The sequence below is a fragment of the Gopherus flavomarginatus genome, chromosome 16, assembly GCF_025201925.1.
Source record: "Gopherus flavomarginatus isolate rGopFla2 chromosome 16, rGopFla2.mat.asm, whole genome shotgun sequence".
In the NCBI taxonomy this organism is placed as follows: Eukaryota; Metazoa; Chordata; order Testudines; family Testudinidae; genus Gopherus; species Gopherus flavomarginatus.
Genome location: NC_066632.1, coordinates 24,928,185 through 24,941,144, shown reverse-complemented (window position 1 = coordinate 24,941,144; position 12,960 = coordinate 24,928,185). Strand labels below are relative to the sequence as shown.

The following is a 12,960-nucleotide window of genomic DNA, read 5'->3' as shown; positions in this document are numbered from 1 at the left end:
GGCTGACACCAAGGCGCTAGGACTAGGGAAGGCTCATGACCTTGCTACCAAAGCCTGGCTGAGGCCCTTGTCAAATCTGAGCCCAGTTTTACTGGATGACTCCCCAGGGAGACCAGCCCAGAGGACGCACGAGCCGCTCCTGGTTGGCTGAGTGGCGTGTCACGCGTTTTGCACTAGTGTAAGTGACAGCACAGTGATGGGACAGTGCTGGGAGAGCCCTTTGTCCCGGAACGCGCTGTGTCTGAGCCGGTGTCATTTCTGCGTCGCTCCGGCGGAGTCAGCCTGAGCCTCTGGCCCCAAAGCCCACGTTAGAGCTGGTTTCTGCCCTTGCGATGGTGTGAATCCAGAGCAGCCCCACTGATGTCTGCACAGCTTCGCCCTGTTCCCGTCAGCCTCCAGAACCGCAGCGTCGGGCTGGAGGTGGGGAAATGGCGATAGTGGAGGGGGAGAGGAGAGAGTCGGGGTGCTGCAGATGGTGGTGTGAGCACTGGGCATGGAGGGCTGGTCTCGAGCCTTCTGCCATTGCAGGCCTGGGGGTTCATGGAGTTTTGAAAGTCTTTCCACTCCTAGCGGGGGGGGGGGGGGCGGCGGGGGAGACTTGCTGCAGCATTTCAGTAACATGACAAGTATCTCGGTGGCTTTGCTTTCTCGAGCCCTCACCAGAGGCGGTACTGTGGGCACAGAGAAGTCAGGGCTTTGGTTTGTAAGTCTATTTCCACAGGACGATGGCAGTAAAGGGCAGGGTGGGGGGCACGAGGGCACTTGACCTTGTCGCTCCAGGGGCTTTGCTGTTGCACACCTGATGCGTGGGACCCTGAGCTGTCTGACTCCAGCCTGACCCCCTCACTGCTGCTGTTCGCCTGTGTCCCCCTGCTCCATTTCGCTGCCGCGCTGGTGTGTCGCCACCGAAGCGCTGGCCCACGTAGAGGATACCAGCTCTACTGCTGCTCCAGGCCGAGGGAGCTCTCCTGCAGCTCCAGGGCTGGAGTGCTGAAGGTCCCAGTTCCGAACTCGCTGGCAGGCTGGAGCAGGGAGGGGACGGCTCAGGGAGGAGGGGCCAGCAGCTGCAAAACATCTGGGCGCTGAGTGTGGGGAACGGCCTGGCTGGCGAATCTCATCCCAATCTGTGGCCCCCCTACAGATGTGGGCTCAGTGGAGGGGCTGGCATACCACCGGGGCTGGGACACGCTGTACTGGACCAGCTACACCACGTCCACCATCACCCGGCACACGGTGGATCAGAGCCGCCTGGGGGCCTTCGAGCGGGAGACGGTCATCACCATGTCGGGAGACGATCATCCCCGAGCCTTCGTGCTGGACGAGTGCCAGAAGTAAGCGCTGGGGCCTCGTGCGGGCGAGCGGACAGCCTGTGCGCGGGGCTGGAGGAGAGCCCCCTGCCGCAGGCCTCAGCCTGGCTCCCCCATTGCCGGGGCTTAGGGGATACAGGCAGCCTCTCTGGGGCTTTGCCCTCTTGAGGGTGCTGCAGTGCCCTGGGTGACTGGGACACGTGTAACCGGGGGTAGGCTGGGCATAGCAGAGCTCATTTCACACACAGGCTGTGGGAACGTCCAGTCACGGGCATTCGGGGCTGGATCAGAGCCAGTGTCCCCTGGAGGGGACAGGCCCCGTGCCCCAATCCCTGCCCCCCTAAGCCAGTGAGTTCCCGTCCTGGGGCCAGATTGGAGCCAGCGCCCCCTGGAGGGGAAAGGCGCCGTGCCCCATTCTCTGCCCCCCTGCACCAGTGAGTCCCCCACCCTGGGGCCAGATCGGAGCTGGTGTCTCCTGGAGGGGAAAGGCCCCTTGCCCCATTCACTGCCCCCTTAAGCCAGTGAGTTCCCGTCCTGGGGCCATATTGGCGCCAGTGCCCCCTGGAGGGGAAAGGCCCCGTTCCCCACCCCCCTAAGCCAGTGAGTCCTCTGCCCTGGGACCGGATCGGAGCCGGCGCCCCCTGGAGGGGAAAGGCCCCGTGCCCCATTCTCTGCCCCCCTGCACCAGTGAGTTCCCCACCCTGGAGCCGGATTAAAGCTGGCGCCCCCTGGAGGGGAAAGGCGCCATGTCCCATTCCCTGCCCCCCTAAGCCAGTGAGTCCCCTGCCCTGGGGCCGGATCGGAGCCGGTGCCCCCTGGAGGGGAAAGGCCCCTTGCCCCATTCCCTGCCCCCCTGCACCAGTGAGTCCCCCACCCTGGAGCCGGATTAAAGCTGGAGCCCCCTGGAGGGGAAAGGCGCCATGTCCCATTCCCTGCCCCCCTGCGCCAGTGAGTCCCCTGCCCTGGGGCCGGATCAGAGCCAGTGCCCCCTGGAGGGGAAAGGCCCCTTGCCCCATTCCCTGCCCCCCTGCACCAGTGAGTCCCCTGTCCTGGGGCCGGATCAGAACTGGGGGCCGGAGCTCCCCAGTCCCAGAAGCCAAGCGGGCCGGCCCCAGGGGGCTCCGCATGCAGCACCGCCCGGCTCAGCCCCCCCCCTCCCCGCAGCTTGATGTTCTGGACCAACTGGAATGAGCTGCATCCCAGCATCATGCGGGCCACCCTGGCCGGCGCCAACGTCCTCATCATCATCGACCAGGACATCCGGACGCCTAACGGGCTGGCCATCGACCACAAGGCTGAGAAGATCTACTTCTCCGACGCCACGCTGGACAAGATCGAGCGCTGCGAGTACGACGGGTCCCACCGCTACGTGAGTGCCGGGGACGGGGGCCTTGCTGGAGGGCGGGGGCCTGGGACAGGACCCAGACCAGGCCTAGTGAGAGTTGGCTGGGTCCCCTGGAGACGGGCAGAGTGGAGCCAAGATCGGCGTTCTCACCACGGTGGGGCAGAGTGGGCAGTGATGGGCACTCGCAGGGCAGATGGCCTGACCCTGGGCACAGCCTCCTGTGAAGGGTAGGGCCCCCCCAGTCCAGGGATTGTCCAGCGTTGGGGGCGGCTGCAGCCGTTGGTCCCGTCCGCCCCCAGGCTAACGGTGTGAGGCACCCGGCAGGTGATCCTGAAATCGGAGCCAGTGCACCCCTTCGGCCTGGCCGTCTACGGTGATTACATCTTCTGGACGGACTGGGTGCGCCGGGCGGTGCAGCGGGCCAACAAGTACGTGGGCACCGACATGAAGCTGCTGCGTGTGGACATCCCCCAGCAGCCCATGGGCATCATCGCCGTGGCCAACGACACCAACAGCTGTAAGGGAACGGGCCGGGAATTCCTGCCTGGATCCCCCACTGCCCCTCGTGCCCGCCCTGCCCCACCCCGTCCCCTGGGCAGGCTGGGAGGGGTTCTCCCCATAGAGACCTGTCTCGGCCCCTCCCCACCTCTCCCATCCCCTGTGTGGGCTATGGGTGGGGATTTACCCCATAGAGACCTGCCCCTGCCTGTCCCGGCCCCTCCCTAGCTCTCCCGTCCCCTGGGCAGGCTGGGATGGGTTTGCCCCATAGAGAACTGTCCCGGCCCCTCCCCAGCTGTCCTGTCCCCTGTGCGGGCTATGGGTGGGGATTTACCCCATAGAGACCTGCCTCTGCCTATCCCAGCCCCTCCCCAGCTCTCCTGTCCCGTGTGCGGGCTGGGGGGGGGGGTGGATTTACCCCATAGAGATCTGCCCCAGCCTGTCCCGGCCCCTCCCCAGTTCTCCCATCCCCTGTGCGGTCTAGGGGTGGGGATTTGCCCCATAGACAACCCCCTCCCCACCGGTCCTGATCCCTCCCCAGCAGACTGCTGAGCCCCCCATTCAGCACAGGGGCCTGGCCCCTTGGCTCTGGGAACCTGCCGGCCAGTCCCAGCGGGAGGGATCCTGCACCCACCCCTGCCCTAGAGCGTTGGCCGGGGTCTCCGCTGGGCCTGTGTGTGACTCTGCTCTTCCCCTGCCCCTAGGCGAGCTGTCCCCCTGCAGGGTGAACAACGGGGGCTGCCAGGACCTGTGCCTGCTCACCCCCAAGGGGCACGTCAACTGCTCCTGCCGGGGCGAGCGGGTCCTGCAGGAGGATTTCACCTGCAAAGGTGAGCGCCCCGGGGTTATGCACCCTGCGCAGAGGGGAACCAACCCTAGGAATAAAGTGGGAGGGGAACAGGGCTGGGAGGGGGATAAAGGGGAGAGAGAGAAGGAGGGGGGATGGGGAGGGGTGGTGCACGTGGGCAGGGGGATGCAGAGGGCGTGAATGTGGGTGGGGGTGCATGTGAATGGGGTGAACAGGGAAGGGGAGGGCAAGGTGCACATGGAAGGGGGATGCAGAGGGCGTGAATGTGGACGGGGGTGCATGTGGGTACGTGGATGGGGGAGGGCGTGGTATGTGTGGATGGGGGAGGGCGTGGTACGTGTGGATGGGGGAGGGCGTGGTACATGTGGAAGGGGAATGGGGAGGGCATGGTGCACGTGGAATGGGGTGCACGTGGAAGGGGGATGCAGAGGATGTGAACGTGGACGGGGTGCACGTGGACGGGGAATGCAGAGGGCGTGAACGTGGACGGGTGCACGTGGATAGGGAATGGACGTGGACGGGGCGCACGTGGATGGGGTGCACGTGGAAGGGAGATGCAGATGACGTGACCGTGGACGGGGGTGCACGTGGACGGGGGAGGGGAGGGCGTGGTGCACGTGGACAGAGGCTCTTCCCTACGCTCTCTTCCATCCCCAGCCCTGAACTCCACCTGCAATGTGCACGAGTTTGAGTGTGGGAACGGCGAGTGCATCGACTACAGCCGCACCTGCGACGGCACCGCGCACTGCAAGGACAAGTCCGACGAGAAGCAGTCCTACTGCAGTGAGGGCCTCTCGCACTCAGCTCCCCCCGGGCAGACTCCTGGCTCTGGGCTGGCGTACGGTCTAGTGGGGAGAGCCAGGGTTCTAGGAGGCAGCGTGCCGTAGTGGCTGGGATGGGGGAAATGGGAGCCGGAGCTCCCGAGTTCTGGTCCCAGCCTGGAGTATGGTCTGGCTTGAGTGGGATTCTCCTGGATTCTCCGCCGGGCATTTCACTTCGCCTCCCCGTGCCTGTTAGCCAGGGCTGGGGCTTGCTGACCGTGCCGACGGGGGCAGCTCTATAAAGAAACAGCAGGTAACAGGTGCTGGGGACCCCCATTGTCTCCAAAAGCACCATGAGCGACCCGCACAGCCGGGAACATTGCTCTAGGACTCCAGCGTCTGAGCCTGGCGCCTGATGGTGCGTTAGCTTAACTCTGAATGACCCTGTTCCTGTGCTCGGGGCAGAGCTGGGGAAGGCTGGGCCATCCCATGGGGGGCCTCTGAGCCCCCCGACGCTGCTGTAATGCCCTTTGCTCTCCGTGGTCCCCCATGGGCAGTGGGAAGCAGAGAGGAGCTGTCACGTGCACGGTGCCTTTGTGCCCAGCCTGCGGCCCTGGCTGGAAAGCCCCTTCGAACTGCGAACGAGGGGCCAGCAACCCCCTGAGCCCCCAGCTCCCCTCTCCACTCCTCCCCCACAGGCAGCCGCAAGTGTAAGCAGGGCTTTCTGCACTGCATGAACGGGCGCTGCGTGGCCAACGCGTTCTGGTGCAACGGCATGGACGACTGCGGGGACAACTCGGACGAAGTGCCCTGCAACAGTAAGCGATTCCCCTCCCCTGCCTGGCACTCATGTGCCGTGGGCGGCTCCTGGCCCAGGTGGGCCTGGCTCTGTCCCAGCTGCCCTGTCGCTGCCGTTGCCTGCTGCATGATGGAGGCAGGACTGGAGAGCAGCGGATTGGAGGGGGGTCAGACTCCCAGCTCGAACCTCCACAGCCGCATTTCCCAGACCCGACCTCGGCGGCGTTCTCTGCGCAGCAGAACAAATGGGAGCAGCTGTCTGCCTCGGCTTCTCCTGCCGTGGCTAGGAATCCCGACCCGTCTCCCAGCGGTCAGGGAGATTCACTCGGCAGATACTCGAGTGAGATGTGGGTATTTCGGGACGGGGGGTGGTGGTGCTGGAGCCATGACGTACCTGGAAAGAGAGACCCTCTATCCCGAGGCGGTTTGCTGCATACCTGGTGGCTCAGGGCTCTCTGTACATGTTGTAAGTAGAGGAGAGTTCAGATAACCCCGTGCTAGGGCTGCCTGGGCAGCTGTGTGTGCAGAGCACCGGCGCATTTGCATGTGGGAGACACATACGTGTACACACAAGTGCTGGCGTGTTTGCCCATGGGAGACTCATGAGTTCAGGCATGTTTACATGTGGGGGACACGTACATACACAAGCACCGGTGTGTTTGCATGTAGGGGACACACACGTACACACGTGCGTGCGGGCATGTGGGGGACGCACGTATACACGAGCGTGGGCATGTTTGCATGTGACACACATTTTGCCCAGAGAATTTTTGCATCAGTCCCAAACTCACCAATGTAAAGAGAAGCAGAGCCCCTTGTGGCTGGAGTCCGACCCCCGCTGGGCGCAGAGCACTAGTGAACACGGAGGCTCCGTTCCAAGCAGAGCCCCGGGAGGAGGCACCAGCTCACGTGTGTTCCTGCTGGGCAGGCAGGGTTGGCAAGGCCGTGCTGCCGACACCCGAGAACTGCTGATTTTGGCATGGCTGACACTGTGGCAGGAGGAATGTGGTGCCCTGACCAGAGTCGTGGCGTGTGCCCAGATCTGCATGCCGCCTGTGCCAGTCCTGCGTATTGGGGAGAGGGCCCTGTGCACATTGCCCAACCCTGCTCATGATCCCGGTGCACGAGGGGCCAGGTTCCCGGTGCTTCCTTTCCTTTGTCAGGCAGGGGCCTGGCAGCAGGGGTCTGAGTGTGGAGCCTCCTCCGGAGAGGAGCAGAGTGAGGGGCCGCTCCCAAAGTGTCCTGTCAGGCTGTAGGGGTAGGGGCACAACATGAGTGACAGTCGGGTCCTCCCCGTGCTGCCAGCTACACCTGGGCAAAGACTGCCAGGCCTGGTGGGAACATTCTGCAACCGCTTCACCCAGGGGTACCTGGCCTGGGGTGCAGGGTTACAAACCCCTCTCAGGGAAGGACCAGGGTCCTGCAGGGAGAGCTGAGCACTCTGCCACTGAGCATTAGCATGGGCAGCGTGCTCCCCATTGCAGTGAGCGCGAGGGGGGCTGTATGCCCCATTGCAGTGAGCGCGAGGGGGGCTGTATACCCCATTGCAGTGAGCGCGAGGAAGGCTGTATGCCCCATTGCAGGGGCTGCCCACCAAGCCCCCCCATAGCTCCAGTCTGCCCCCCTTGTCGCAGAGACCAGCTGCACGATGATGGAGTTCCGGTGCCGGGACGGGAGCTGCATCGGGAACTCGAGCCGCTGTAACCAGTTCATCGACTGCGAGGACGCGTCTGACGAGATGAACTGCAGTGAGTGTCGGCACCGTGCAGGGGGGACCTCCCCTCGTGCCCCCCCCCCATGGCATGTGTCCCTTCCCTTCCCTGGCTCAGAGCTGCCCCCACCCCCAGACCCTTCCGCCGGCCTGTACCCTGCTGTGAGCCGGTTCTTCGGGGGTGAAACTCGCCCGCGCTCCCCTCCCGACTGAGGCCAAGCCAGGTTATTGTGTCCTGGGAACAGGCCCGGCTGCCCTGTCACTTCCAGGCTACTCTGCACAGCCCCTGACGTGCCGCCTCCCGACAGCTCGTCAGAAGCACTTAGCGAGGTGCAGCGAAACGCTGGGCGTGGGAGACGGGCAGAAGGAATCGGCGTGGGTGGGCAGGGCTGGTAGCAGGGGGGCACCAGGGCAGCAAGGGATCTTCTCCCTTGGCAGTGACAGAGGAGGGCTATGATGGGGGAGGGAGGACGTGTGTGTGTGTGTGTAACTGAGTGTGTGCACGGTGTGTGTGTGCATGTGCCCGTGCGTGTACTATTCGTGCACCGTGTGTGTACTCGTTTCTCAGCGGTTCCCCCAGTGGCAGAGCATCGGTCTCCCCTTTTGGGGGTGATTGGGGAGCTGTCCCTCCAGCCAGGGCGTGGGTGGCGGCTGCTCCCCCAGCCCTGCTCAGCTGCCAGCCGGAGTTGTGAGGCTGCAGACGGCGGAGGGGACTCCCCGCCAGGGAGAACATGCAGTGGAGTGGCGGCTGGGAGCTGGCCCCTGGCCCGCATGCCGAGGGCAGTAGCCACTCCGGGCTTTCCCGTAGGTGCCACCGACTGCAGCAGCTACTTCAGGCTGGGGGTGAAAGGCCTGACGTTCCAGAAGTGTGAGCATACGTCGCTGTGCTACGCCCCGTCCTGGGTGTGCGACGGAGCCAACGACTGCGGGGACTACTCGGACGAGCAGAACTGCCCGGGTGAGAGCAGGACTGGCCGGGGACGGGGCCAGGGAGCGTGGCAGGCAGGCAGTCATGGCAGGGCAGGGCACTGCTGGTCCCTAGCTCTGTGTGTGTGCCGGGGGGTGCAGCTGTGTGGGATTAGGGGAGGAGGAAATGGCGCATGGCTGTGCTGAGAGCAAACGATTGCACACAGGGACGGGGAGAGGCGTCCCTGCCTGGGGAGTTAGTGACTATCCAGCCCCAGGGGACGGGTGGGGGAGGCACAGGGCTGGGATCAGGGAGGATACCCTGGTCTGCAACATGCTGCCCGGCTGAGCTTGGGTACGTCCCTGCATCTCTGGGCCTCAGTTTAGTCTGTCTCTTGGACGGAGTCTGGGCAGCATCTCAGGGCCCGGGGCCCCTGTCCTGGTCAGGGTCCGGCTAGCACAATGGGACCCCCATCCCACTCGAGGTCCGGCCAGCACAACGGGACCCCTCCCCGTCAGGGTCCGGCCAGCACAACGGGGAGGGGAGTTTCTCTGGGTGCCCCTGTTGACCCCACACTGTGCCGGCTGATGGAGCTCTATGCAGAGCCAAGCCCAGGGTTCGCTGTGCGGTGTAGCCAGGCTCAACCGGTGTCACCGAACAAACCGTGGTGCCTTTCCTGCCCCCACCCAGGAGTGAGGAAACCCAAGTGCCCGGCCAATTACTTTGCCTGCCCGAGTGGGAGGTGCATCCCCATGACCTGGACGTGCGATAAGGAGAACGACTGTGAGAATGGCGAAGACGAGACGCACTGCAGTAAGCGCGTGAGGCGGGGAGCGTGGGGTTGTGGGAGGAAGAGCATGGAGGGGACAGACTGTAGTGAGCGCCCCCCCCCCCCCCAGTCGTGATATTCCCGGTTCCTATGACGTGAGTGAGGTTTTAAATCTCTCACATCAGGGATCACCCGGTCCCCCCCCGCCCCCGGGGCTGGGCGCTTAGCGCAGACCAGCCACTCCACTTTTCCCTTCTCTAAAGAAGAAAGATCCAATTTCCCAGCCTTGGCTTTATGGTGCTGCGAGCGCAGGGGCCCTTTACACGTTTGCACACGTTTTGTGCGACAGCTTCACGCTTATTTCGGGGCCGGCGTGAGTTGAGTGCTGGGAAGGTGACCCTGACAACCCTTGAGTTGTCAGCCGGCTGAACAGAACGATCAGGGTGGTGGTAGATACCTGTCTGGGTGAGGCTCTCGCTGGCCTTCAACTCGGGGGGCTGCTAGAACCCCCATTTTGATCACTTCGAACCTATCAACGTGGAACTTCCACATCCAGCGTTCACCGTCCCCGTGATCCCCATGCGATCTAGGCCCTGCCTAGCGTAGAGCCGGTGGTGTCACCCACCCAGCCACCACTCAGCCCCATGCCCTGAGCCACAGCTGCAGTCACCCAGCCGAGCGTCCTGTCCCCCTTGTTCCCTAACCGCCACCTCTCCCTTCCCTCCCAGATAAATTCTGCTACCCTGTGCAGTTCGAATGCAACAACCACCGCTGCATCTCCAAGCTGTGGGTGTGCGACGGGGCGGATGACTGCGGGGATGGCTCCGACGAAGACAGCCGCTGCCGTAAGCCCGTCTCCCCTGCCTGGGGGAGTGGGGGGCAGAGAGAGGAAGGAAGCCTGGCAGAAGGGGGCCAGGGGTGTCTCTTGGAAGTGCAAAGCCAAGGAGCCGTACCTTACCTTTGGGGGAGTGGGGACTAGTGGTTAGAGCAGGAGGGTGGTATGAACTCCAGGGTTCTGTTCCCAGCTCGGGGAGGAGAGGGATGTCTAGTGGTTAGAGCTCGGGGGCTGGGAGCCAGGACTCCTGGGTTCTGTTGCCGAATCTGGGAGGTGAGTCTAGTGGTGAGAGCAGCAGAGTGGGGAGTGGGGACTCTTGGGTTCTGCCACTGATTTGCCAGGTGACTGCCCTGTGCCTCAGTTTCTCTATTTGCAAAATAAGGGGGGATGGCTCCACTCCTCTGTGAGGGGGGTGAATGACTCACTGGGTTGCCAGTTCTTCTAAGACCCTTCACTAGAGGGGATGGTGGACGTGTTGCCTATTTCTGGGGCAGGCCGAGGGAGCGACTGCCAGCAGGTCCCCCGGGTTGGGGGTGGGGGTGGATTCACACTCAGGCGGGGTCCTGACCGCGCGGGCTGCTTTGGGGATCATGTGAGACAACCCCAAAGGGGCCCAGACACAAAAACTAGCTGGCCTTCAGCTGGCCCGAGCTGAATGTTGCCCCCGGGCACGGAGCCAGTGCACCCCTGGCAGCATGTGCTGAGCTCACCCGCCGGGACCTCTCGGGGCATACGGGGGTGAGGTGCCCAGGCCCCTCACTGCGCTGGAAACAGCCTCTGTGGGGGAGCCCTCCCGGCACCCCCCACCCTGCTTCTCTCTCAATACTGCCGTGTGTCTGGCCGCCCTGCAAGCCCTGCTCGCTCCTCTGTCCCCTGCAGGGCTGACCACCTGCAGCACAGGGTCCTTCCAGTGCCCGGGCACATACGTGTGCGTGCCAGAGCGCTGGCTCTGCGACGGAGACAAGGACTGTGCCGACGGCTCTGACGAGTCCTTAGCTGCTGGCTGCTGTGAGTCGCCCTGCGGCTGCGCTCGCTTCGGGGGGTGGGGAAGGGAGCAGCCTATGGCCTGGGGAGCCCCTGGGCTGGGGAGCTAGGGCCCCTGGGCTGTGGGCTAGGGCAGCCAGCGAGCCGGGGAGCCACTGGGCCGAGGAGCCAGCAAGCCAGGGGGCCCCTGGGCCGGGGAGCCAGCAAGCCAGGGAGCCCCTGGGCAGGGGAGCCCCTGGGCCGGGGAGCCAGCAAGCTGGGTAGTCCCATTGCCGGGGAGCAGTGGACTCCGATGCTATCACCCATAGGCTGCAGCGGACCAGATGGTGCTGCTCGGGAGTCAGGCTACCTGGATTCCAGTCCCACGTGACCTCGGGCCCCCCAGCCCCGTGCCTCAGTTTCCCCATCTACATTTCTCCAAAGGCGGGGAAGGGGTTGTGAGGCAGAGCTGGCTAGTTTGCCCTGTGTCTGCCAGCCTGGGCCCCTGTGTGAGGGCTGGGGGAAGTTGTGGGGGGCCTGGCCTCAGAGCGCTGAAAAGCGGCTCCTCGTTGCAGTGTACAACAGCACGTGTGACGAGCGGGAGTTCATGTGCGCCAGCCGCCAGTGCATCCCCAAGCACTTCGTCTGCGACCACGACGATGACTGCGGCGACGGCTCCGACGAGTCCCTGGAGTGCGGTGGGTGCCGGCGTGGAACGGGGTGGGGAACTGGGGCTGCCTCCCCCCCACCCCCAGCCCTGGGTCTGCGGCTCCCGGCTCTGAGCGAGACACGCAGGGGGGCGGGCGAGACCCAGTTCCCACTGAGTTTATCAGAGTGGTGGGTGAGGCTGTGTGAGCTACCAGCCCCGTGGAAAAGGCCGCTCCCGGGCACTGGGGGCAAGCAAAGTGCCAGCTTTCTCTAATCCTGTCTGGGCCGTGCCCGCATCTCCGGGCGCCGGCCTGTGGTGATGCGCTGCTCCGCGTGCGCCAGCTCCGAAGACAGGGCCTGGCGCCAGGGGCAGCTGGCCTGACCACGTCCCCTCTCTTGGCAGAGTACCCGACCTGCGGCCCCCACGAGTTCCGGTGCGCCAACGGCCGCTGTCTCAGCAACAGCCAGTGGCAGTGCGACGGGGAATTCGACTGCCATGACCACTCGGACGAGGCGCCCAAGAACCCGCGCTGCACCAGCTCCGGTAGGTGCCCAGGGACGGTGTTCGGAGCCATTGCCATGGTTTCTGCCCCTTCCCTCACTTACATCCCAGTGGGGTCTCTCGTGCTTTGGCCCTGGACTCGGTCCCTTTCTCCCCTGGCCAGCAGGGGGCAGTGTGCCCAGCCCTGAGCGTGGCCCCAGCTGGTGCATGGGGAGGGCTGTCGATGGGGTCCCCCAAGCCTGGCGTCTGCAGTGACCCCCCCCCGCCATTGTTCCAGAGAGCAGGTGCAACGACTCGTTCTTCCTGTGCAAGAACGGCCGGTGCGTGCCCGAGGCCCTGCTCTGCGACAACAACGACGACTGCGCCGACGGCTCCGACGAGCTGAACTGCTTCCTCAACGAGTGTCTCAACAAGAAGCTGAGCGGCTGCTCCCAGGAGTGCGAGGACCTCAAGATCGGCTATAAGGTTGGGTCGCTGGGGGGCAGGCCCACCCTGCGCCGTGGGGGACGGCAGGGCCGTTGAGCAAGAGAAGCTGACGAGTGAGCCTGGCTCCCGGCGGCTCTGAGCGGGAGTAGGGGGTCAGGTGGCTCCCCACTCGGCTAGTCCACCATTTGTGTGTGCACACGCCTGGTGTTTGTGGCGGGGAGTGTGCATTCACTATTTGTGCAGACGTGTGCCCAGGCACTGCGTGTGTGCTTCGTGCGTGCCCGCCTGCTAGTTGTGCATACCTTGGCTGTGTATTTGTGCGTGTGCACGTGCGGTGATGGTGCGCGCTCACGCCGTTTGGGCACGTCCAGGTGTGTGCCTGTTTGTGCCCTGGGGTGTGCACGGTCAGTGCGCACGCGTGTGCCCCTCCGTGCTGCAGGGATGCTGGTAACTGCTTCCTGCTGCCTCCTGCAGTGTAGATGCCGGCCTGGGTACAGACTGAAAGACGACGGGAAAACCTGCATTGACACTGATGAGTGCACCAGCACCTACCCCTGCAGCCAGAAATGCATCAACACGCTGGGGAGCTTCAAGTGCCTGTGCGTAGAGGGCTACAAACTCAAGCCTGACCACCCGACCAGCTGCAAAGCCGTCTCAGGTGAGAGCAGCTCCCGGGGGCCTG

General features: G+C 64.4%; 1 protein-coding gene across 2 annotated transcripts in view; it reads left to right on the top strand.

Annotated features, from left to right (window-relative positions):
- Nucleotides 1-12,960, top strand: part of LRP1 (LDL receptor related protein 1) — a 179,810-nt gene that overhangs the window by 144,193 nt on the left and 22,657 nt on the right. For both annotated transcript variants that reach the window (XM_050925636.1, XM_050925635.1), the window contains 15 exons: nt 1,142-1,331; nt 2,472-2,676; nt 2,977-3,169; nt 3,855-3,980; nt 4,616-4,741; nt 5,418-5,537; nt 7,152-7,265; nt 8,037-8,186; nt 8,826-8,948; nt 9,633-9,749; nt 10,619-10,747; nt 11,278-11,400; nt 11,754-11,894; nt 12,130-12,317; nt 12,753-12,936. In XM_050925636.1, the coding sequence (XP_050781593.1) occupies nt 1,142-1,331; nt 2,472-2,676; nt 2,977-3,169; nt 3,855-3,980; nt 4,616-4,741; nt 5,418-5,537; nt 7,152-7,265; nt 8,037-8,186; nt 8,826-8,948; nt 9,633-9,749; nt 10,619-10,747; nt 11,278-11,400; nt 11,754-11,894; nt 12,130-12,317; nt 12,753-12,936 (2,229 nt within the window). The remainder of the gene's footprint in view (nt 1-1,141; nt 1,332-2,471; nt 2,677-2,976; nt 3,170-3,854; nt 3,981-4,615; nt 4,742-5,417; nt 5,538-7,151; nt 7,266-8,036; nt 8,187-8,825; nt 8,949-9,632; nt 9,750-10,618; nt 10,748-11,277; nt 11,401-11,753; nt 11,895-12,129; nt 12,318-12,752; nt 12,937-12,960) is intronic.